Source organism: Ursus maritimus, unplaced genomic scaffold, assembly GCF_017311325.1.
Source record: "Ursus maritimus isolate PB19 unplaced genomic scaffold, ASM1731132v1 scaffold_19, whole genome shotgun sequence".
In the NCBI taxonomy this organism is placed as follows: domain Eukaryota; kingdom Metazoa; phylum Chordata; class Mammalia; order Carnivora; family Ursidae; genus Ursus; species Ursus maritimus.
In genome coordinates, this window is record NW_024424341.1 from 57,747,584 (window position 1) to 57,769,710 (window position 22,127).

At 54.7% G+C, this 22,127-nt stretch overlaps 1 protein-coding gene across 1 annotated transcript in view; it reads left to right on the forward strand.

The window, feature by feature from the left end:
* The first annotated feature begins 175 nt into the window (after positions 1–175).
* The window catches only part of MYH14 (myosin heavy chain 14), an 84,751-nt gene continuing 62,799 nt past the window's right edge, over positions 176–22,127 (forward strand). The window contains exons 1-8 of the mRNA XM_040634342.1: positions 176–583; positions 4,763–4,919; positions 8,214–8,241; positions 8,369–8,471; positions 10,547–10,639; positions 11,393–11,456; positions 13,584–13,682; positions 14,699–14,839. Of these exons, the coding sequence (XP_040490276.1) occupies positions 176–583; positions 4,763–4,919; positions 8,214–8,241; positions 8,369–8,471; positions 10,547–10,639; positions 11,393–11,456; positions 13,584–13,682; positions 14,699–14,839 (1,093 nt within the window). The remainder of the gene's footprint in view (positions 584–4,762; positions 4,920–8,213; positions 8,242–8,368; positions 8,472–10,546; positions 10,640–11,392; positions 11,457–13,583; positions 13,683–14,698; positions 14,840–22,127) is intronic.

The following is a 22,127-nucleotide window of genomic DNA, read 5'->3' on the forward strand; positions in this document are numbered from 1 at the left end:
TGAATGAATGAATGAATGAATGAATGGAATTCATAAAGGAGATCTGTGGGCCCATTTTACAGATGTGTAAAACGAGGTCTGATGAAGAAAGGCAGTAGGGAACTGCCTGGATGGGGGAGGATCTGGGCTGGGGCAGAGACCCACCTGACCTCCAGCCTTCTCTCCCCTGCAGACCATGGCGGCAGTGACCTTGTCCGTGCCCGGGCGGAAGGCGGCCCCCAGGCCCGGCCCAGTGCCGGAGGCCGCCCAGCCATACCTGTTCGCGCCCAGTGGGCCGGGCGTGGGTGGCTCGCCAGGGGGCGCCGGCACCTCGCCGCAGGTGGAGTGGACGGCGCGTCGCCTGGTGTGGGTGCCCTCAGAGCTGCACGGGTTCGAGGCGGCGGCCCTGCGGGACGAGGACGAGGAGGAGGCCGAGGTGGAGCTGGCCGAGAGCGGGCGGAGGCTGCGGCTGCCGCGGGACCAGATCCAGCGCATGAACCCGCCCAAGTTCAGCAAGGCCGAGGACATGGCCGAGCTCACCTGCCTCAACGAGGCGTCCGTGCTGCACAATCTCCGCGAGCGATACTACTCGGGCCTCATCTACGTAAGTGGCCGCCAGCCGGGAGGGCATGGCCCCGGGGTGGGGAGCTGGGTCTCAGCCCCCAATTTGAGTAGCGTGAGGCCATTTCTGCTCGGGATCCCGCGTCGTGTGACTATTCCTACACGTAGTTGCCAAATTACGAATTATTGGGTTGCCAGAACGGCCGCAGACCCCGTTGGGGGTGTCCCGGAATATTATACGGTAGATGCCGTGCACCTTATTATTTTTCCTAAAGTCTAAAAAATTCCGAATTCTCAAATAGAACACATCAAAGGGTTTTGAGAAAGGGACATGGGTCTGTCGTAAAAATTAATGACAGCCACCGAGTATGGAAAACTGCACACCAGGCTCTGTGCTAAATGCCCTTCCCCATATATTCATTCACTTCCTCTCGCTGTACACAAAGCAGAGCCTATTATTAGCTCCGTTTTATCCAAAAGGAAACTGAGGCCCGGAGAGATTTCATAACAATAAACACTGACATTTTTTAAGCAGGCACTAGGTACTCTTAAATGTATTGTCTCAATACACTTTCCCAATTATAAAGCATTCTGTCCCCATTTTACAGACTGAACAAACACAGAGGCCCAGAGAGGTCAAGTTCCTTGACCAGGGTCACCCGGGGGGACTTAGGGGACCTGGGTCATCTAGCTGCAGGCACCGTCCCTCTGCTTTGGGGCCTCTCAAGATGAAGATGGGATTGGTGATAGTGAGGTTGACTCTGGTGGCCTCGTGCCTGTTGAGTGTTGAGTCTCTCTCACATTATTTAATCTTTACAGCAAACAGGTGGAGTAGGGAGGGCTGTGGTTCCTAAGCCCGTCTTTGCAAGTTACAATAACCTGGGGAATTTTTTTGGAAAGTATTCGCCCCTGAGCCCCACCCTACCCTGCTTAAATCAGGCTTTCCGGGGCTGTGACATGGACAATGGTATTTTTAATAAGCTTCCAGGGTGGTTCTAATGGGCAGCCAGAGCGTTATTAGAGCAAACAGGATTAAAGAGATCGGCAAAGCATGTCGACAATAGTAATGAAAAATAATAATAATGGTGCCTAGCAAATATTTATTGGGCACTTACCACGTGCCCAGCGCTGTTCTGAGTGCTGAGTGTGGGTTATCCGCGCACCTCTGGGCCGGGGACGGTTGTGATCACCTGATGTTCAGGAATGTGAAGTGACTTGGATCCCTGGTCACACGGATAGGAAAGAGTTCGGGCGGGATTTGAACGCAGGCAGCTGGCCACAGAATCGCACTCCAAACAGCAGCTTAGAGGGCTGGGGTCTCACCGCCTTGTGCTGGCCCCCCAAGAAAAATCTTGAAATACCTAGCTAACACCCTCAAAGGAAAAGTGCTGGTTTGATATTTGAAAAAAAAAAAAAAAAAAGACAAAACTTTAATGGGAGTAATAAAAGAACATTTAACTCAGTGATGAGAGATCGAAATACAAAAATAAACAGAGTGGCCCTAATATCCACCTGTTAAGGGTCACAGATCCCAAGCTCAGAATATTTTTATGAAGTCTGACTCCCATTTGGGAAGGAGGAGACCAAGGCTGTGAGGGCCAGTGGCTGGCTCAGAGCCCCTCAGCCTGAGGTGGCCATTGTGGGATTGGAATTGAGGGCTGCCTGACCCCGGATGGGGTTGGCAACGTTCTCCAGGCCGCACTGGGTCCCTGCTGAGTCCTCGCTTGCTTTTGCAAACCCTGGGAAAGAGGCCTCGGCCCAAGCCACTCCCCTGGATCTCACCAATGGAAGCGAGATGGAAGATTCCAGAAGACTAGACGGGAAGCTAATTGGGCCTTACTAATAACCATTAGCACTTGGTGAGTGCCTGCTTTCTCTGTCGGCTGCTGTTCTAGACCTTCTGATGTGATCTTGCTGACCCCCCTCTCTGCACACGGCTGCGAGGTAGGAATTACCAGCTATTCCCCCACTTCCGAGAGGGGAAGCCACCGGCCCCTTGGTAGTTAACAACGAATGTATTAAGCACGCACAGTGTTCCAGGGCCCTTTCCGGGACCCACAGGTACAAGATGAACCTGTGGATGGTTCCACCCTATGTGGAAGTGCTGTTCCCGTCCCCGTTCGATGAGAACGTGAGATCAGAAAGTTCAGGATGCTTGCTGCAGCCACCAGCCAGAAGGTGTCAGACATGTGATCAGGCTCCACCCCTGCTTGTCTGCGGCCTGTGCCTTGTAGATGTTTGACTGGCTGACTGGTGATGGTGGAAAGTTCCGGAGGGGGGCGGGTGGTATCTGGGGCTCCAGAAACCCAGTTTCTGCCACTAACACGCTATTTGGCCTGGAGTCCCTGAGGATCTCAGTCCCTTTGCCCGGATGTTTTGGGCAAGAAGGGAACCCATCTGTTGAGCACACGCCATGCTCAGAATCTTTCTAGGTGGTCAGGATTAAAAGCCCATTTTCTGGGGCTGGGGACTGAGGCTCAGGGAGGGCAAATGCCTTGTGCGAGTCACACAACTGGAAACCCAGGATGACATGGCTTTGAGGTCTGAGTGAGCTCTTAGCTCCCAGGTGGGATCGGTAACAGGAGAGTCTTGGGACCAACAGTTGGAGTGCCTTTTATGGCCCCGCCTTGGGCTGGCTGGTTTTTATTCATTATCTCCCTTAATCCCCAGAGCCTCTGTAATGAGGTGGGGAGGAAACCGAGACTGTGGAGAGAGTCACAGGGCTGGTCGCCTTCGGAGCCCCGAGGGCTGGGCAACCGCTCCAGACCCTTCCAACCGGGTGTCCCCAGCTCTGCCCCCTCGACTCAGGTGTCCCCAGCCCTGTCTGCGCACACCAGCCTCTGCCCTTTGCTCCCTGGCCTTGGCAGCCAGTTCAGGTTGCCATGGGGGGGGGGGCGGTGTCGTCCTGGCAACAAGGTGTGGCTGGCGGGAGGGGGCTGAGGTGGGAGGGTGGCATGGGGAGTGGGTTCCTCCGCCAGCCAGGAGTGGGGGCCCGGGCGCCAGCAGCCATGAGATACCCTCCCAGGGAATGTGGTCTGGCTGCCCCGCCCTCTGCCAGCCGGGAGCTTCGGGGAGCCGCTCTTCAAGGCAGGGAAGGCAGACACCCAGCAAACCGGTTGTTCTGCTCCCGGCTGGCCACCCACCCTCCCACCGTTAAAAGGTTGGCACCTGGGAGCCGGGCAGCCCATGGTGGCCACACCCTGCTCAGCTTGAGAAGCGCAAGCTGTCTGGGGAGCTTAAAGCAGCCCTACTACTAACCCACTAAGGAGCTGGCTGGCCGGCCGATTAGCTAAGCGGTTTAATCGTTTACTAGCGAGGCCACTAAGCACATACCTCTCTGGTTGGTTTCGCTAGCTAATTCCGGCCAGCTCAGCCGGGGAGCTCTCTGGGGTGGTTTAGCTGGGTGACCAGCTAGCTTTCTAGCAATCCTCACTGCCTCTCTGTGGCTCCGGTGCCTCTGTGTGAGCTGAACCCCGGGGCCCATCGGGTGTGGGCACGAATTCAGGAAGTCCGTGAACTTGGATGCAAGAAAAATTGCATCTTTATTTTCACGCCCCTTGATCCTAAACTGTAGCATTCCCTCCCCTGAGAGTGTAAGTGGGGCCCACGAGTCTGTTTTCAGTAGAAACCACAGACTTGTTCCTGTCACGTTTCAGGGCCAGATACTGTGATATCTCATGATGTTTTATGTATATTCGAATAAGTACATACAAATATAACTATTCCTCCTCTTTCAGTGCAAACAGTCCTCATCTTGGGTTCTTTATTGGATAATGCTTTGGAGATAATTCTCTATCTATACACCGCGAGTATTGTAGGAATCCGTTGTGAGAACATGTATGCAGGTCATTTCCAGACTTCTGCCATTACAAAGGGTGCTGCAGCCGATGAGCTCGCACATGGTCATCTTCTATGTGTGTGCATCCAGGTGGTAGTGAACTGTGACCCAAGTCTGGCTGGCTGCAAAGGCCGCATTCTCTCTCAGGGTGAATCCTTATCCATACAGCACCTTTGTGCAATTTGGAAAGATTCTCTTCTACCATCAGCCTGAAAGGCTTTGTAAAAAATGTTCAAATCTACATTGTCATGATATGAATGGCAGCCCCTTTGATGGATGTCCTTGTGCAGTGCACAACCTGCCCAGCTGTACAGGGCAGTCCCACGCTGTCCCCTGGGCCTCAGACAGACACCTGAGGCCCTCCCCTTTTTTTGCCTGCTGCAGACATACTCTGGCCTTTTCTGTGTGGTCATCAATCCATACAAGCAGCTTCCAATCTATACGGAGGCCATCGTGGAGATGTACCGGGGCAAGAAGCGCCATGAAGTGCCACCTCACGTGTATGCGGTGACCGAGGGGGCCTACCGAAGCATGCTCCAGGGTGAGTGTGGGTCTGGGACTGCTGGGCATGTCTCTTCAAGGGGGGGCCTGGTCTGGGGGTCAGGATAAGATGACAGGTCAAGAATTTCAGACCCTGAGGCTTTCTCATGGGGCAGAAGGAAGCACAAATGGAGGGCTGAGTGGATAAGTTCTGGGTCCTACCAGTCAGGTCCCTTTTTACTTGTCTCTTTGTTCACCCCTTCTCTCAACAGTATCATCTGGGAGCCAGTTGGTACGAGGCTTCTGTAAAATTTTCTCTTGAGATAGCCATTCTTAGTGTTCGTTCATTCAATATTTACATTGTTGACGTGATCCACATCGTCACGGAATTAACGTTAGTCCCTTCGATGGTGGGCAGTGTGGGGTTACTGTGTACGGTTGGGCAGGTTGTACAAGGATGTCCAGGAAAATGACATAATTCACATGTACTATACATACTGTAATCATTGTAAATTATTCCATGTCGATTTTAATATTTGGTTTATATTAAATGCATATTAAATATTTTAACCTTTATGTCTTACCATCATATGACATGCAATAGTATGCAGCAGTAGATGTATATGGTGTGTATTACACTTATATCGCATATCATACGCTATGGTTCTATGGTGGGTTATAACGATGCGTTTATAACGGAAAATGCGGTGGTTCTGAGTGTGGGTTGCATTAACGTCACCTGGAAACTTGTCCCAAGTGCAAACCTGGGCCCCACTCCAGACCTGCGAAGTCAGAGAAACTCTGGGGGTTTCACAAGATCCCCGGGCTCCCTCTGGGGCTCCTGATGCCGGCACCGAGTTTGAGAACCACTGGTATAATATCCAATATATCGTATACCCTCATTATGCAGTAGGACACGTTTCTAGGCAACGTTTTCATGTTCACATTGTAAATTTATATTTGATCATTGGTGACACCTCGTTCCTTTGGTTATATAATCTGATTTGTTATATACTTATTTTTATAATAATTTTTATCCATTATTATATGTTAGTTATTATACCTTAGGTATGAGTAAACGAACAAACAAACAATAAAGCAGGGGTGAGGGGCTGCTCTGGGCCGAGCACTTTTCGTGGATTGACACGTTTAACCTCATAATGAGCCACCCCATAGAGTAGGTGTGCTTGTTATCCCTGCTTTCCAGATGGGGAAACTGAGGCACAGAACAATCATTCCCATCATTGCCTACAGTCCCACTGGTGGGTAGGTGGCCGAGGTGGGTCTGGAACCCAGGGCTCCTGACCTCCGCCTCCCTGTATGTAGGTCACACTGTGTGTCACATCCTCACCCTGGGCTGGGTGTCGTGGGTTTTGCTGTGTGACTCACCTGGTTCTAGTACCCCACCCCAGCTCAGCCTCTTGCTCTCTGTGCGGCCCTAGCAGAGCAACTGTCCCTCTCTGAGTCTCTTTCCTCACCTGTAAAATGGAGACGATAAACCCTAGCTGAACAGAACGTGATTCGTTCGGCTAACTACAATTTGAGTCCCTACTATGTGTGCCACTTTGTGCTGGGTGTGAGAAATTCAAAGATGCGAGAGCAAGATCCCAGACCCCAGGGCTCAGCCCCCGATAGAAAACAGGCCACAAAACAGCATTATGTACTAACTAGTATATAAAAACTTTTTTGGATGTTCTCTCTGAGTTCTGACTACAGCCCTGTGAGGTAAGGGCTGTTTGAGCCGTGTTTTTGAAACGGGGAAACTGAGGCACAGAGCATCTTAGAGACTGGCCCAAGTTCACAAAGCAAGGCAGAGGGGAGGCTGGGCCTTGAACTCACATCCAGATGGCTCCCAAACCAGGCTGAATGCATCTCTCCCTTTGGCTTAAAACCACCTGCCTGGAGCCCTCCTGCCCCATTTAAAAGCTATCCTGATTTTTTTAAATGATTTATTTATTTATTTGAGGGGCAGGGGGAAGGGCAGAGGGAGAGAGAGAATCTCAAGCAGACTCCCCACTGAGCATGGAGCCCGACACGGGGCTCGATTTCACAACCCCGAATCCATGACCTGAGCCGAAATCAAGAATCGGACGCTTAACCAACTGAGCCACCTACGTGCCCCCCAGACTATCCAGATCTTTCAGTCATGGCCTCCAAACCCATCGGCACAATCTCCAGCTCTGCCCTGTCCCCCAGCCTCTCTGGCCTCCTTTCTGTCTCTTGGTCTCACCACAGGGCCTTTGCACTGGCTGTGTCCTCTGCCTGGAATGCTCTTTCTCTCCTTCCTCATCCTTTAAGGCTGAGCTGAAACATCACCTCTTCTGGGAAGCCTTCCTGGCCCTCCACCCCTCAGTCTTATTACGTTACACCAGGGCTTCTTAATCCCGGCTCTGTTGGCATTTGGGGCTGGAGGATATAGGGTATCCCATGCATGGTAGGATGGTCAGCATCCTACCTACTGAGCTCTTCTCAGTAGAAACTTGTAGGACCTTCCGGTTGCAACAACCAAACCAGAAATGTCTGCAGACACTGACAACTGTCAAATCATCTTCGGTTTTACCTTATGTGCTTTTTGTCCCCCAACTCAAGCAGAAGCTCCGTGAAGGCAGGGACTTTGCCATTTCCCACCGTCCTAGGAGATGGCACTTAGTCGGTAATCAGTCGTGTCAGACGCAGGGCGAGTGCTGGGGAAATGGCGCGAACCACGCTGTGCTCTCTGCTGGGCAGAGACCCACCGACGGACCGCCCGTCACCGTCACTACTGTATTGTGGCCTGTTTTGTGCCAACGGCTGAGCCTTGGGGGCCAGGACCTTGCTCTCCTGTCTTTGCATCTCACACACCCAGCATGAGGTGGTGCGCAGGAGGGGCTCACATGGAAGTTTGTTGAATGAATTACATTCTGTTCAGTTGGGAGTTTTTCGGCTCCATTTTACAGGTGAGGAAACAGGCTGAGAGAGGGAGAGCTACTTTGCCAGCGTCACACAGCAACCAAGAAGCTGGGGTGGGTGGGGTGTTAGAATCCAGGAGCATCACACGTTAAAACCCTTTTGGAGGGAGGGGCGCCTGGGGGGCTCAGTCCGTGAAGCATCTGCCTTCAGCTCAGGTCATGATCCTGGGGTCCTGGGATCAAGCCCTGCATCGGGCTCCCTGCTTTTCCCTCTCCCTCTGTCCTCCCCCCACTCATGCTGTCTCTCAAATAAATAGATAAAATCTAAACAAAAACAAAAACAACAACAACCACCTTTTGGGGGGCAAAAGACTTTTCCTTACCCGTTTGGAAAGGATGTGGTGTAAGAGGTCAGGGTCCCACTAGAGAGACCCTCCAGGTGACATGTCGGCCTCTGTCCCTTACAGATCGTGAAGATCAGTCCATTCTCTGCACGTGAGTAATCCTGAAGGACTTCCTGGGGGAGGTGGGGTCCTGGCTGTGTGTGGCTCTGCTTGGAACGGGCAGGTCTTACCTGGCATCATTGTCAACCCCTTTTGCTTCCCCTTTGTATCCCCCATAGTGGGGAATCCGGGGCTGGGAAGACAGAAAACACCAAGAAGGTCATCCAGTATCTCGCCCACGTGGCATCGTCACCAAAGGGCAGGAAGGAGCCAGGAGTACCGGTAAGTGCCCTGTCCCGGGACATGCTGTGGACCCTGCTACCAGCATCGCCCCCTCCATCTAAGGCCCTGCTTTTCCCCATAGCCCCTGCCTTCCTTATGGAGAGCCATAACTGTGAGCCTTCTCTTGGCTGCCCATGCCACCTGCACACCTACTGTGTGCCTGAGACAGTGCTAGGAGTGGAGGCAGGATGGAAACGGAAATTCAAGGGCCAGTTCATGGCTTCATTAGCCCTCAGAACAGCACCTGGCACACGGTAGGTGCTTACAGTCCTGAGCACCTACTATGTGCCAGGCCTGATGTAAGGACCTACGATTCCCAGTTCCTTTCACCAGTGAGCATCTATCTAGTACCAGTCTCTCTGCTTACATGAACTTAACACTCCAGTGCGTGGGTGTTGTTCTCCCGTGTTAAAGATGAGAAATGGCAGGCATGGCTGGGGTGAGTCGCCCGTTGGAGGTCACACACCCAGGAAGGGCTAGAGAGGACTCAAACCCAGATGATATGGTTCCCCCAAGGCCACCCTATTCCACATCCCCAACTTCCCCGGCCCCTCATGTCTCCCCACCCCACCCACCACCCGAGACCGCCAGTTCACCTGTGTGTCTGTCCACGTTCCATGTGCCGCGTCCTGGTGTGTGTCCCGGTCCGTGTCTCGTGTCCCGTGACTTCCTCAGGCTGCCAGCACCTTGTCTTATGTGAGTAGCAGGGAATCCCCTCGAATCATGCTACCTCTCACGCCACCCGGGTCAGCCCAACCCACGGTCTTCCCAGTAGACAGGCCCCAGGGCACCAGTGGCGGCAGGGGGAGCCGCGCCACTGCTTACGGTGGTCCTACTGTGTGCGTGCCAGGCCCCGTGCTGTCATTTAATGCCACCCTAGTGTGTGCACACAGGGCTCCCCGCTGTTGTTTCTGGCAGCCCTATGCGTGCACACGCCCGGAGCCCATGTTGCTGTTTAGTGCAGTCCTACTGTGTGTGTGCCAACTGGCCACAGACGCCAAGATGAAACAACTCAAGAGACCAAATTGTCATTTACTGCTGATCTGCTGAATGTGTGTAGATGGGCCCACAGACACATGGAGTCACACGGCCCAGAGAGCCACAGCGCCATTATTGCAGGCCACCTGTATACAGCCAATTAAGGCTAGCGTCTGAGGGCTCACAGGAATTTATTTTTTTGAGAAGATTTTATTTACTTATTTGAGAGAGAGAGAGAGTGAGAGAGACAGAGCATGAGTGGGGGTGGGTGAGGCAGAGGGAGAAGCAGACTCCCCGTTGAGCAGGGAGCCCTATGCAGGACTCGATCCCAGGACCCTGGGATCATGACCTGAGCCGAAGGCAGATGCTTCACTGACTGAGCCACGCAGGTGCCCCGGCTCATAGGAACTTAAAGAAATAGTTGATGCCCTCAAGGACCTCGCTAGGAGGGGAAGGGGGTTGCTGTTTCCTGAACACCTACTGTGCTCCTGGCTCCGATGCTGAGGTGGCTGGAGGGAAGTTCAGAGTAAGATCCCTCCCCTGGAGCAGCCGGGTGGGGGAAGGAAGCTATCATCGCTTGATTGCCTACTATGTGCCAGACGGTTGAAGATTTTTTTCTTAATTAATCCTGCGAGTAATGCGTGAGTACGTGTTTTTTACAACAACGGAAAAAGATAAAGCAAAATTCCTCTTTGGTCCTCTCCGTCCTCCTTCCCTGGAGTGGCATACACTGTCGACAGCTTGGTGTGTGTCCTCGTAGACCTTTCTCTAAATGCTTGCAAACATGCGTCTATACCTGGAGAAGTGGGAGTCTTGTGGTGTTTTTTCTCGATTTATTTTTACTAATGGGATCACGTTGTAGGTGTTGCTCTGCCACGGGTTTTCGTTATGTTCTGTTGTTTCCACTCCACAATGTATCTTGGAGATGTTTCCTTGTTCCCTTCATAGTAAACTGAAGGGCAAGACCTGGATGTGGGAGAGCAGGCCCAGCCACAGGCACGCGGAGGCCCCTCACACACGTGTGCCCAGCCAGTTACGGCACAGACCCCCGCCCCGGCCCGCTTTCCACTGACTGGCTGTCTCCCCGCGCCCCGCAGGGTGAGCTGGAGCGGCAGCTTCTTCAGGCCAACCCCATCCTAGAGGCCTTCGGCAACGCCAAGACCGTGAAGAATGACAACTCCTCCCGATTCGTGAGTGCTGGGGGAGGGCAGAGCCTGGCTGCCGGGAGCTTTGGGGGTGGTTAAGGGGAAGCAAGAAGTGTGGGCAGACTGAGGGAGGAGGGGCTGGGGGCCTGGACTCTTGGGTCTGAGGGAGGAGGGGGCTGGGGGCAGGATTCCTGGGTCTGAGGGAGGAGGAGCTGGGGGCTTGGACTCCTGAGTCTGAGGGAGGAGGGGCTGGGGGCCTGGACTCCTGGGTCTGAGGGAGGAGGGGGCTGGGGCAGAACTCCTGGGTCTGGAGGAGGAGGGCTGGGAGGACTCCTGGGTCTGAGGAGGGGCTGGGGGCAGGATTCCTGGGTCTGAGGGAGGAGGGGCTGGGGGTCTGGACTCTTGAGTCGGAGGGAGGAGGAGCTGGGGGCCTGGACTCTTGGGTCTGAGGGAGGAGGGGCTGGGGGTCTGGACTCTTGAGTCGGAGGGAGGAGGAGCTGGGGGCCTGGACTCTTGGGTCTGAGGGAGGAGGGGGCTGGGGGCAGGACTCCTGGGTCTGAGGGAGGAGGGGCTGGGGGTCTGGGTCCTGAGGAAAGTAGTCAAAGGGGCCCAGACCTTGAATTCCCCAGGGAGCCCCTGGCTGGGACCTCACAATTGGGGCGGGGTTCAGATGGAGGGAGAGAGAAGGTCCGAGATGCAGCACTAGCTCTGGGAGGGGTGAGTGTGGGTTAGGGGTGCTCTTCAGGTCCCCCGTGGAGAAGAGGACCCTCAGCTAACTCCCACCCCCTTCCTTTCCAGGGCAAATTCATCCGCATCAACTTCGACGTGGCCGGGTACATCGTGGGTGCCAACATCGAGACCTGTATCCTCACATAGCCCCAGGGGGGCACCTGGTGGCCGAGGAGGGTGGCCCTTGGGATCTCACAGGTGTTCACACACACGGGGAAGCCTGGCTCCCTGATGGTCAGAAATCATGCCTCAGTTTCCCCCTGTGGAAGAAGGGAAAGGAACCTCGGGAAGGCATAGATCCAGCACCACCCCCCACCAGTGGAGAGGGGAGGGAAGGACTGCCGTGGCCTTGCTGAGGGGCTGTGGGGCGGCTGTGGCTTACCACAGAGAGAGGACACAGAGCACAGGCAGCAGAGGGAACAGGCATGTGGGGCCAAGTGGGGGGGTGACCAGGGCCAGCTTCCAGAGTCCCCTCCCCCAGGAGTCACACAGGATGGGCAACGAGACGTGAGACACGTGTGAGGTGTTGTCCACCAGGGACGCTCGTTAGAGACTCCGTCAGCGCCCCGGGGTTTTTCGTGGGGACCAGTCACGTCAGCGCCCTCAGCCTGGCACGTATCAAAATTCCAGACTCTCCTCAGGAAAGCAGGTGTTAGCAGAAATCGCGTTGTGTGCACCAGCAGCTTGGGCACGGGGAGCCCCTCCTGGCGGTCGTGGCGGCCGTCAGAGCAGGCCATCTCAGACCTGTGGTGTCAGCCCTGCTCTGCACAGGCAGCATGCAAGCTCAGTAGGAATTTATTTTTTAAGGTTTTATCTGAGAGAGAGAGAGCGCGTATGCGAGCACACAAGTGGGGGGAGGGGCAGGGGAGAAGAAGAAGCAGGCTCTCTGCTGAGCAAGGAGCCCGCTGTGGGGCTCGATCCCAGGACCCCGGGATTATGACCTGAGCCAAAGGCAGATGCTTAACCGACTGAGCCACCCAGGCGCCCCTCAGCTCAGTAGGAATTTAAAAGATAAAGCCCTGGAGTTCCAGGAGTGCAGAATTTAAGAGAATGGGCAAAGAAATCATACCCACCGGGGGTTTGAATTCCAGCTCTGCCACTTTGAGGCCGAGCCCTTCGGCACATTACTTGACCTCTCTGTGCCTCTGTTTCCCCCTCTGTGGAAGAGGAAGGATCCTAGAACCTGCCCTCGAAGAGCTGGAGGGCAATGGGGGTCAAATTCTTTGCACGGCACCTGCCATATAGTAAGTATTTGAGAACGAGCTGCCATCATTAGGAGTTAACGACTGGAGTAAATTAGCAATGTCCTTATCGATGTTAATATTCTTGGTTGCTAAGTAGTAATCGTCATGTCAGCTGTATTAACAATAAACCACATGCCCACACCCCAGAGGTGTCTGAGAAGCCCACAGCCTTCTGTGGTCTGGGGAAAGGCTGGGAAGCAGATGTAGGATGTAAGGGGTTTTGTAGGAGGCCTTCGCAGATGGGCATCTCCCATTTCCTGAGGGTTTGCTCTGCTCCTCGTGCTGTCTGAGAGCTCTCCCTGTGTGATCCCAGTTCCTCATCCCCGTGCCCCTTACCAGCCCATTTAACAGAAGAAGAAACCGAGCCTCGGGGCGTGTGCTTCCCCCACCCCGCCCTGCCTGCTGGGACCCCCTCCCTAAGCCCTCCCCACCTTACCCGAGCAGGTTAGCGACCCGGGGCTTGGTCCATGGTTTGCAGCAGCTGTTGGGCCCGGCTCCCCGAGGTAGGTCCCGCGTTATGACTGTCATGGCGAATGGGTCCTGTGTGGTCCATGAGCAGGGGCACGGAGGGGTGAACAGGTTAGCAGGAGTTTTATTTTACTTTAAGGTGGCTTGCCAATTCGTAGAGTGTGAACGTGCCATGTGACTTTCCTAGAAGGGAGGAGCCGGTAGTCCCACTCTCCATATAGGGAAACTGAGGCCGGCAGGGTAACAGTGGCCAGAGATATTCTTTGCCATAGTTAGCTTCAAGCCAGGCACTGCTCTGGTGTTTGACACAGAACAACGCATCTACCCTCACAGCAACTCATTCGTGGGCGTTACACTGAGCCTCTTGCACATATAAGGAAACTGAGGCACGCATGCTTAAGCGACATGCCCAAGGCCTGGGCTGTGGACAACTCCACGGTTCACAGGATAGCAGGAGGGCAGCACGGGTCGAGGGGGCTGGGTGGGCTCCCCTCGCCGCCCCCCCCACCGCCCCTCGCCTGCAGGGACCTTGACTCCAGGCCGCCCAGACCTGCTGGAGAAGTCGCGGGCCATCCGCCAGGCCAAGGACGAGTGCAGCTTCCACATCTTCTACCAGCTGCTGGGAGGCGCAGGGGAGCAGCTCAGAGGTCAGTGCTGCGGCTCACAGGGAGCGGGGGGCAGAGGGGAGCCCCGTGTGGGCCTCTGGCTTCCCTGGGCCCCAGGAGGAGGAACTGGGAGGCAGTAAGATTTGTCAAGCTCCTGCTTTAGGTCAGGCTCCTGCTGGGCTGTGGGTTCTGGTGCCCCCCCCCCCCGCCCCCGCAGTCCGCTGCCCCTGGTTTCTGCCGCATCGTGACCTTGACGTTGTGACTTTGACCGAGGAGAGAATGCCACCACCCCGGCCCCTCGGCGCCCCTGGCCCATGCTGCTGGCCGTCGCTGCTGCTCTCTGGTCCCAGCTTCCTCCTGGGTCTCGCCCACACCGGCTGCGTGGCCCCCTGGCTGCTGCTCACAGCCCTTCTCTCCTGACACTGCAGGGCCTCTGCTTACTCCGCACGGGTGACGCCACGACTCCAGCTCTGGCGCAGCTCCTGCTGCCTTGTGGTCCTGGTGGGCCTGGTTTGTGTGGTTTTGCCGCACCTGCCGCCTCACCGCGCCCTTTACTCTGCCTCCTGTCTGAGCTTCCTCCTGTCTCCTCATTGCTCCTCCGCCCTCTGGCTGAAGAAAGTCCAGGGCTCTCCTTTACGGGGGCCCCTGCTGTCCCGAGGCTCCTTCCCCCATAGCCTTGGCTGCCCCCCCGGCCCCTCCTCACCCAGGCTCCAGGACCCACACGCCTTCTGCCACCAGCCCTGCTGTCCCACGGCTTCTGCTAGCTCAGGCACCCGCGGCCCCGCTGCTTCTGCAGCTCTTGCCTGCTCTGGGCAGTTCCAGGACTTGACAATCTCTATGGAGGGAGGGACGGCAAAAGGGTCCGATGTGGGCTAAGCACCCCCTCCACGCCTGGCCCTTCCCATCAAACCGTGAGGAGAGGGTCCTCATTTGACAGAGGAAGAGACCGAGCTCCCCAGTGGGGGAGGTGAACACTTGCCCCTGGGGTGGCCATCGGGACGGAAGTCTGACTCCACAGTTCACCCTTGACCTTGGCTTCCATTCATTACCCCCTGCAGCTGAACTTCTCCTGGAGCCTTGCTCCCACTACCGCTTCCTGACCAACGGGCCGTCATCCTCTCCCAGCCAGGAGCGGGAGCTCTTCCACGAGACGCTGGAGTCACTGAGGGTCCTGGGATTCACCCCGGACGAAATCACCTGTGAGTGAGCCCTGAGCCCCAGCGAAGGGTGGGGCTGCGGCAGCACGTGGGCAGGCAGGGAACCTGGACAGGCAGTCCTCTCTGGTTGGGGAAAAAGATACAGGGATGGGAGGAGGGAGGAGGTACAGCTTTAAGGAGGGGATCGGGAAGGGGACACAGAGATGGTGACCTCTGAGCCAAGGCCTGAGGAGCTGAGAGGGTGAGCACTGGTGCTAGTAGGGTGTTACCCCCCTAAATAGAACGGTGGGTTATTTTACCAGCAAAATGGATTTATTCGGGAATAGCGGGGAATTGTAATTTGGAATAAGCAAGCTAGGACAGGAATCTAGCAAGGGACGGGAACTTTATCTTACGGAGAAGAGAAGGAAGTCAGAAGAGGTTGTTTTGAACGAAAGTCCTTTGAAGAAAAGCAAGAGTTCAGGGTGTTGACGGTTTCTCTGGCGAGCTGCTTGGGCGGCCAATTTCTTGTAGGAGATGCAGTGTGCATCTTTCCCTGTTGGGGCCTGTCACTGAGGATTCTTTCCTGTTGAGGATTCTTCTGTTGGTGTTTGTACTTGACATTGAGTGGTGTGGCTCCCCCTTCCAGCCTCCCCTTCCAGCCTCCCGAGTCCGCTTTCGTGAAGTTTCCCTTACTAGGGAAAAGAGAGAGAAAAGCATTCTAGGCAAGGGGAACAGCCTGTGCAAAGGCCCTGGGGCAGGAAAAGCATGGCGTGTTTGAGGAATTGAAGCTTCTAGAGTGGATTCAGTCTAGTGTGTGACCGAGGGGTGAGGAGATGGACCTGCCAAGGCAGGCGGGCCTCAAACACCAGCCTGAGGGTCTGGGACTTTGTTCTGGGGGCCCCGGGGAGCCATGGGAGAGCTGGGAGCAGGGCAGAGGCCCCTTTGAGCTGTATGGAGGACGCGTTGGAGGCCCGGAGGAGGCTGAAACAAAGGTGCAGGGAAGACCCTGACTGTGGCCCTGGTTGGTCTGCACTGGGCGGCACTGGAGCGAAATACTCGGCTCATCACCCGTGTGGTGATGCTTTGCCCCCACCGGTTTTCACCAGATCGTGTGTTTTGACGGTAGTTCTGCGGAAGTCTTGTATTTGTTTGCTCGCACCGCTTTAACACGGCACCGCGGGCCAAGTGCCTTCAGCAGCAAAAATGGATCATCTCCCCGTTCTGGAAGCCAGAACGCTGAGCTCGAGGTGCTGGCAGGGTTGCTCCGTCCTGGGAGAATCTGTCTGCTCCCTGCCTCGCTCCCCGATTCTGGTGGTTTCCTGGCAGACTTCGGAGTTCCTTGGCGTGGAGAAGCATCACCCGAGCTCCGCCGTCATCTTCACGTGCCTTCTCCCCGTGCGCGCATCTGTGTGTTCAAACTCCCGTCCTTCTATAAAGCCGCCCGTCGTGTGGGGTTAGGGGCCGCCCTACTGCACTGTGATCTGCTCTTGACTTAAAGAATTCCATCTGCAATGACCCAATACCCAAAGAAGGCCACACTCCGGGAGGGTCTGGGGGTTAGGACGTCAACATACCTGCTTTGGGGGGAGAGGGTACGATCCGACCCGTAACAAGTACACATAGGTGGACCCCAGTCTTTTTGCAACCGCCTGACTGTTCACTGTTTGGAAGCACTTTGAGTCCGGTGGAGAGAGACCCCCAATGTCTAGGGCGGAGCCGAACGGCTGGGTTTCTTTCTCCTCGGTTCTTGGCACTGCGGGAGGCCCTGGGAGCTATTGTTGGCTCCAGGGCCAACTGGGAGGGCTGGAACCTGAGCAAGCCAGCGAGGGAGCGCCAGCTTGGCCGTCTCCCCGGGCTGCAAACAGGCCGGACTTTTCGGCCCTATTGACACAGGGTCCCAGGCCTCCCCCGCTGGATTTCCCAACTGTGGTTGCGAAACTTCCTCCGCCTGTGCGTCTCTGCTCTCCTCCCGGGGCAGCTGGCAAACAAATCCAGATGGCGGCCACAGTGGGGGCCTGGATTCCTGACACAGGTCACCTCAAGTAACCCTCCCGGTGGCTGCCCCGCTGCTGCGTGCTGGGCGTGGTGGGCAGCAGTGATTTTTGCAATTCTGAAACAAGACTTTGGAAGTGACATATACCTGCATGACATAATCTGAATGTGCCAAAGGTCGTAGTGTGGAAACCAGGTCTCCGGCAGGGCCCTGAGCCCTACTTTTCCCCTGGCTTCCCGCACATCCTTCCAGAAATATTTTAGACATCTAAGAAAGGACACACATTATTTTCCCTTCCTTCCTTCCTTCCTTCCTTCCTTCCTTCCTTCCTTCCTTCCTTCCTTCCTCCCTCCCTCCCTCCCACCCTCCCTTCTTCCTTTGTCAGGCAGAGGGAGCCGCAGGCTCCCCGCTGAGCAGGGTATCAGTCCCCTGACCCTGAGATCATGACCTGAGCTGAAGGCAGACACTTAATCTACGGAGCCACCCAGGCGCCCCATTATTTTTCTATAAAACGAGGCATTCTCCGGTACCAGGGCTGATGTTCGGCGGTACCAGTAATAAAAACGGTAAGACATTTCCGTGCTGAATTTAAAAGGTCCCCCGCAGGGACGCCTGGGTGGCTCAGTCAGTGAAGCGTCCGTCCCACTCTTGATTTCGGCTCCGGTCTTGATCTCGGGGTTGTAGGTTCAAGCCCTGCGCTGGGCTCCACACTGGGCGTGGAGCCTACTTAAAAAAAAAAAAAAAAAGGTCCCCCGCAGTTGTTGCGCTGCGTGAACCTCATCTCCCTAACCTTCTTCCCAGGACCATCCCAGATACGGGGACGAGTAGTTGAAAACCACGTGGCACATCAGGGGCCGGCCCTGGGGTTAAGGACTCAGCTCGTCACCCCTGCACCAGGAACTTTGTGCCCCGCGTTTCTCAGCAGACAGTAAATTTTAGCGATGATTCTGGTTTTGTATGTAGACTCCAGTGTGTGTGTGTGTGTGTGTGTGTGTGTGTGTGTGTGTCTGCATAAGATTTCATTGTTTAAATGGCATATGATTCTTTTAACCAGCCTCTGTCCCTTGCAGACAGACCTTTAGAGTGTTTGCACCCGTTGCTATTAGAATGAATCCCCTCCCGCAAAAGAGAGTGCCAAGAATATCCTTGTAAGTAGCTCTCTGTGCTCATGTGTCAAAAGAAGGGTAGGATCAGCTCTTAGAAGCGAAATGCTGGGTCTAAGGAGGAGGTGAGCTTTTTGTTTCTAATCCGGCTTTAATGGAAGTGTGACAGCGGTATTGAGCTCGAATTCACACACTCTAACCCTCACCTGGTGACAGTGTACAAGGCAGGGGCTTTCAGTCTATTCAGAGTCGGGATCCCGTCTCCAGAGGCGAGTCTCGAACCTTTTCAGTAGCCCAAGAGGATAGCTCGCACCCTTTTGGGGTCTGTCAGCTCCCGGTTTCCACCGCCAGCCACTGGCAGCCACTAGTCGGCTTCCTGTCCCTGTGGATTTGCCCATCCTGGCCCTTTCATGTAAACGGGATCACACGACACGGCGGCCCTGTGGCTGGCTGCTTTTACTCCGTGTGACGGTTTCAGGTTCATCCATGTGGTAGCGTATGTCAGCGTTTCGTTCCTTTTTATTGCTGAATAGTTTTGATTTTTATCTTTTTATTATGGGCACCAGGTCCAATAATCAGTCACTCACTTGTGGCTTCTTGGGTTTTGCCTCAAACCCCCCATCCTCCCACCCCTGGCTCCGAGTGTTTTTTAAATTGTGGAGAATCCACTTCATCACCGTCCAGAAGGTGGCGCTAGTCTCCATTTCCACCCACCCTGTCGCTGGAGTGCTGTTTCCCTACATGCATGCCAGCAACCACTGTTGTAAGCTTTTTGGCTTTTGCTGGCGTAGGTGGATGGGGTCTCATTGTTTTATTTGGTGTTTTACTTACAAGGAGTGGAGCCAGCCAGTCACCTTTTTTTTTTTTTTTTAACGTTTTATTTACCATTTATTTGGGGGGGAGAGAGAGAGAGAGAGAGCGAGCTAGAGAGCAAGCACGGGGAGGAGCAGAGGGAGAGGGACAAGCAGACTCCATGCTGAGCAAGAGCCCGACACGGGCCCCGATCTCACGACCCTGAGCTCATGACCTGAGTGAAACCAAGAGTCGGACGCTTAACTAATAACTGAGCCACCCAGGTGTCCCGTGGTCGCCTTTTCATAGACTCCTTTTGACAAAAGAGGAGACAGTGGTCTAGGGAGGTGGGGTGTCCGCCCTACGACTCACCCCAGTTGACAAGGAGATGATGGAACCCGGGTCTGACTCCAAAGCCCCATGATCCGTTTCTAGAGAGGCAGGTGGGCCCCTCTGGGAAGCTTTCTAGCCCATCTCTGGGGAGGTGGTCGCCAGTGGGGATCCCAGAGCGCAGAGCACTGGGGACCAGTCCAAGCAGGACCTCCACCCTCCTCCCCACTTCTCCCGTCTTCACCAGTGCTGGCGCCATGAATGCCACTCCGAGAGGCTGAGCAGGGAGCCTGGCACTTGGGGAGGCGTGCTCTCGCTCCAGTGAGCAGGACTCGGCGTCACCAGCCCCACGCCCCTGCCTCCGCAGGCCCGGGCTTGCTTGCAATCAGCTGGTCGGAAGTCACCAGCAAGAGCTAACTGCCAACTTCTCAGGTGTCAGATTCGCCCGGGAGCTTGGCACCGATGCAAGGTCCTAAGCAAACTGTCAGAGGCCATTTTAAAGGCCACTGTGGGGACTTAAGTCAGGCCTGGGTCTGAGCAGAGGTTAAGGAACGAATGACCGTTCAGTTTGTTAGGTGATGATGCCATTGTGGGTCTATAAGATGTCTTTGTTTATTTATCTTTTCGGAGGTGCCCTGCTGTCCTCTGGGAAACTCCCAGAACTGCCAGGGCTTTGGGCTGTCCCCATCCACCCAGTCCCCCCAACCCCAGACAGGCAGAACCAGAGATCTCTGAGCCCAGCCCCTCTCACTGCCCAGCCAGGGAAGCTGAGGCCCAGGAGGTCACCCAGCTTGTCCAAGATCACACAGCAAACTCTCACATCCAGTAATATATGAATCCTCCATTAGTTAACTCTTTGCCCTTTATTCATGAATATATCGATTCATTCAACCCGTGATGGGGTTTGTGGGCCAGACCTCTGCAGGCGCTGGGCGAAATTCACAGTGACCAAGACAGAACCAGCCCCTGACCTGTGGAATGCTCAGACCCGGAAGCATCGAATCTCACAAATGGATTAAAGCTGAACCGGGGGGAGGGTGACTGTTGGAAGGTGCATGGAGCAGGGACCGTGTGTCACAGTGTTCCAGCGCGGCCTCGGGAGGGTCAGGGCAGCCCCTGGAGGAGGCAGCCCTTGCCTGAGCACTGACCGTCTGGCAGGAGCTAACCAGGCATAGATGGTGCTGGCGGCATCTAGGGGAAGGGAGCTGCCAAGGCAAAGGCCTGGTGGCAAGAAGAGTTTTGGAGAAGCTGATAGAGGGCTGGGGTGGCTGGTTGGAATAAGCGAGGGGACCCTGGGGCCGGAGGCGTTGGGAGGGTCGGGGACAGGGGCTCAAATTGAATCCCAGAAGGACTGGGGACCACGGAAGGAATTCTTCCCTGGGAACAGGCAAGCTCAAGTTCGTTCATGAAAGCATTTATAGAGCGCCTACTGTCTGCAGAGTACACAGGCAGCAGATGAGTAAGGAACAGATACTTTCTACAAGGAGGTATGATCTCAGTGGAAATGGAGAAAAATTATTAATTGTTGCACACCCTGCCGTGCCCTGCAGACTATACCAAAACCTGGTTTGGGGTGTTTTTTGTTTTTTGGGGTTTTTTTTTACTTCTTTTTATTATTGAATGTTACGTTAGTTTCAGGTATACACATATGGATTCAACAAATTTGTTCATTGTACAGTGCTCATCCCAAATGAAGACGCCATCTGCCTTTTTTTTTTTTCCTTTGAGAGAGAATCCAGGTACCGTAAAATTCACCATTGTCCAGCACACAGTGCGGCCATTTGTGCCATATGCACAATTGCCCTAATTCTAGACACCAAGTCCTTCCTTTTTTTTTTTTTTCTAAAGATTTTATTTATTTATTCGACAGAGACAGAGACAGCCAGCAAGAGAGGGAACACAGCAGGGGGAGTGGGAGAGGAAGAAGCAGGCTCATAGCGGAGGAGCCTGATCTGGGGCTCGATCCCATAACGCCGGGATCACGCCCTGAGCCGAAGGCAGACGCTTAACCGCTGTGCCACCCAGGTGCCCCACACCAAGTCCTTCCTTAACAGCTTTTTTTTTTCTGGACAAGATCTGACATTTCAACAGGTATGAAACTCAAAAAGAATATAATCTTTCAGCTGTCCTGGCTCCCAGGAAGCTACTCTGTCCACCGTTTCCCATGTGTCCTTCAGAGCAAAGCCTCTTGAAGCCGGGCCAGTGACCTGCCTTCTGTTTTCAGGGTTTCTTCAAAAAACTTTTCATTTGGAATAATTTCAGCTTTACAGAAAAGTTGCAGAAAGGGTACGAAACATTGCCGCGCTCTTCTCGAAGATTCGCCGGGTGCTAACATCTTGCCACATTTGCTTCTCATCTGTCTTCTGAATTAGTTATTATGAGCAGTTTGAGAACAGGGGTGTGGACGAGCGTGCAGCCGCACCCCAGCAGACTTCACACTGAGGGCGGGTGATGGTCTGGTGAGACGGAGGGAAGGGCTGGCGGCGGGGCCGGAGGCACAGGTGCGCTGGGGGACCTTCCGTGCAGGGACCTTGTGCACAGCGAGACTCCCCTTTACCCTTTGTATTAGCTTCCCGTGACCGGTCACAAACGACCACAAACACAGCGGCTTGAATCAACTCACGCTGATTGTCTTACAGTGCTGGAGATCAGAAGTCCAAAATCAGTCTCATGGGCAGGGTTGGTTCCTTCTGGAGGCTCAAGGGGAGAATCCGTTTCCTTGGCTTCTCCAGCTTCCAAGCACATCACTCTGACCTCTGCTCCATGGCCGTCTCCCCTGGCTTCCCTCTTATAAGGACCCTGCAGCTGGAGCCCACCTGGGTAATGCAGAGCTCATCTCCCATCTCAGCAGTCTTAATTTAATCACATCCGTGAAGTCCATTTTGCTCTGCCAGGTAACATTCCCAGGTTCCAGGAATTCGGATGTGGACCTCTCTGGGGGGCTACTGTTCAGCCTCCCACCCTGCCAAATCTGTTAGTGCATTTTTTTTTTTATAAGTAGGCTCCACGCTCAGTGCGGAGCCCAACGCGGGGCTTGAACCCACAGCTGTGAGATCAAGACCCGTGCGGAAGAGTGGGATGCTCAACCACTGAGCCACAAAGGCGCCCCCTGTCTGCGTATTTTTAAAGA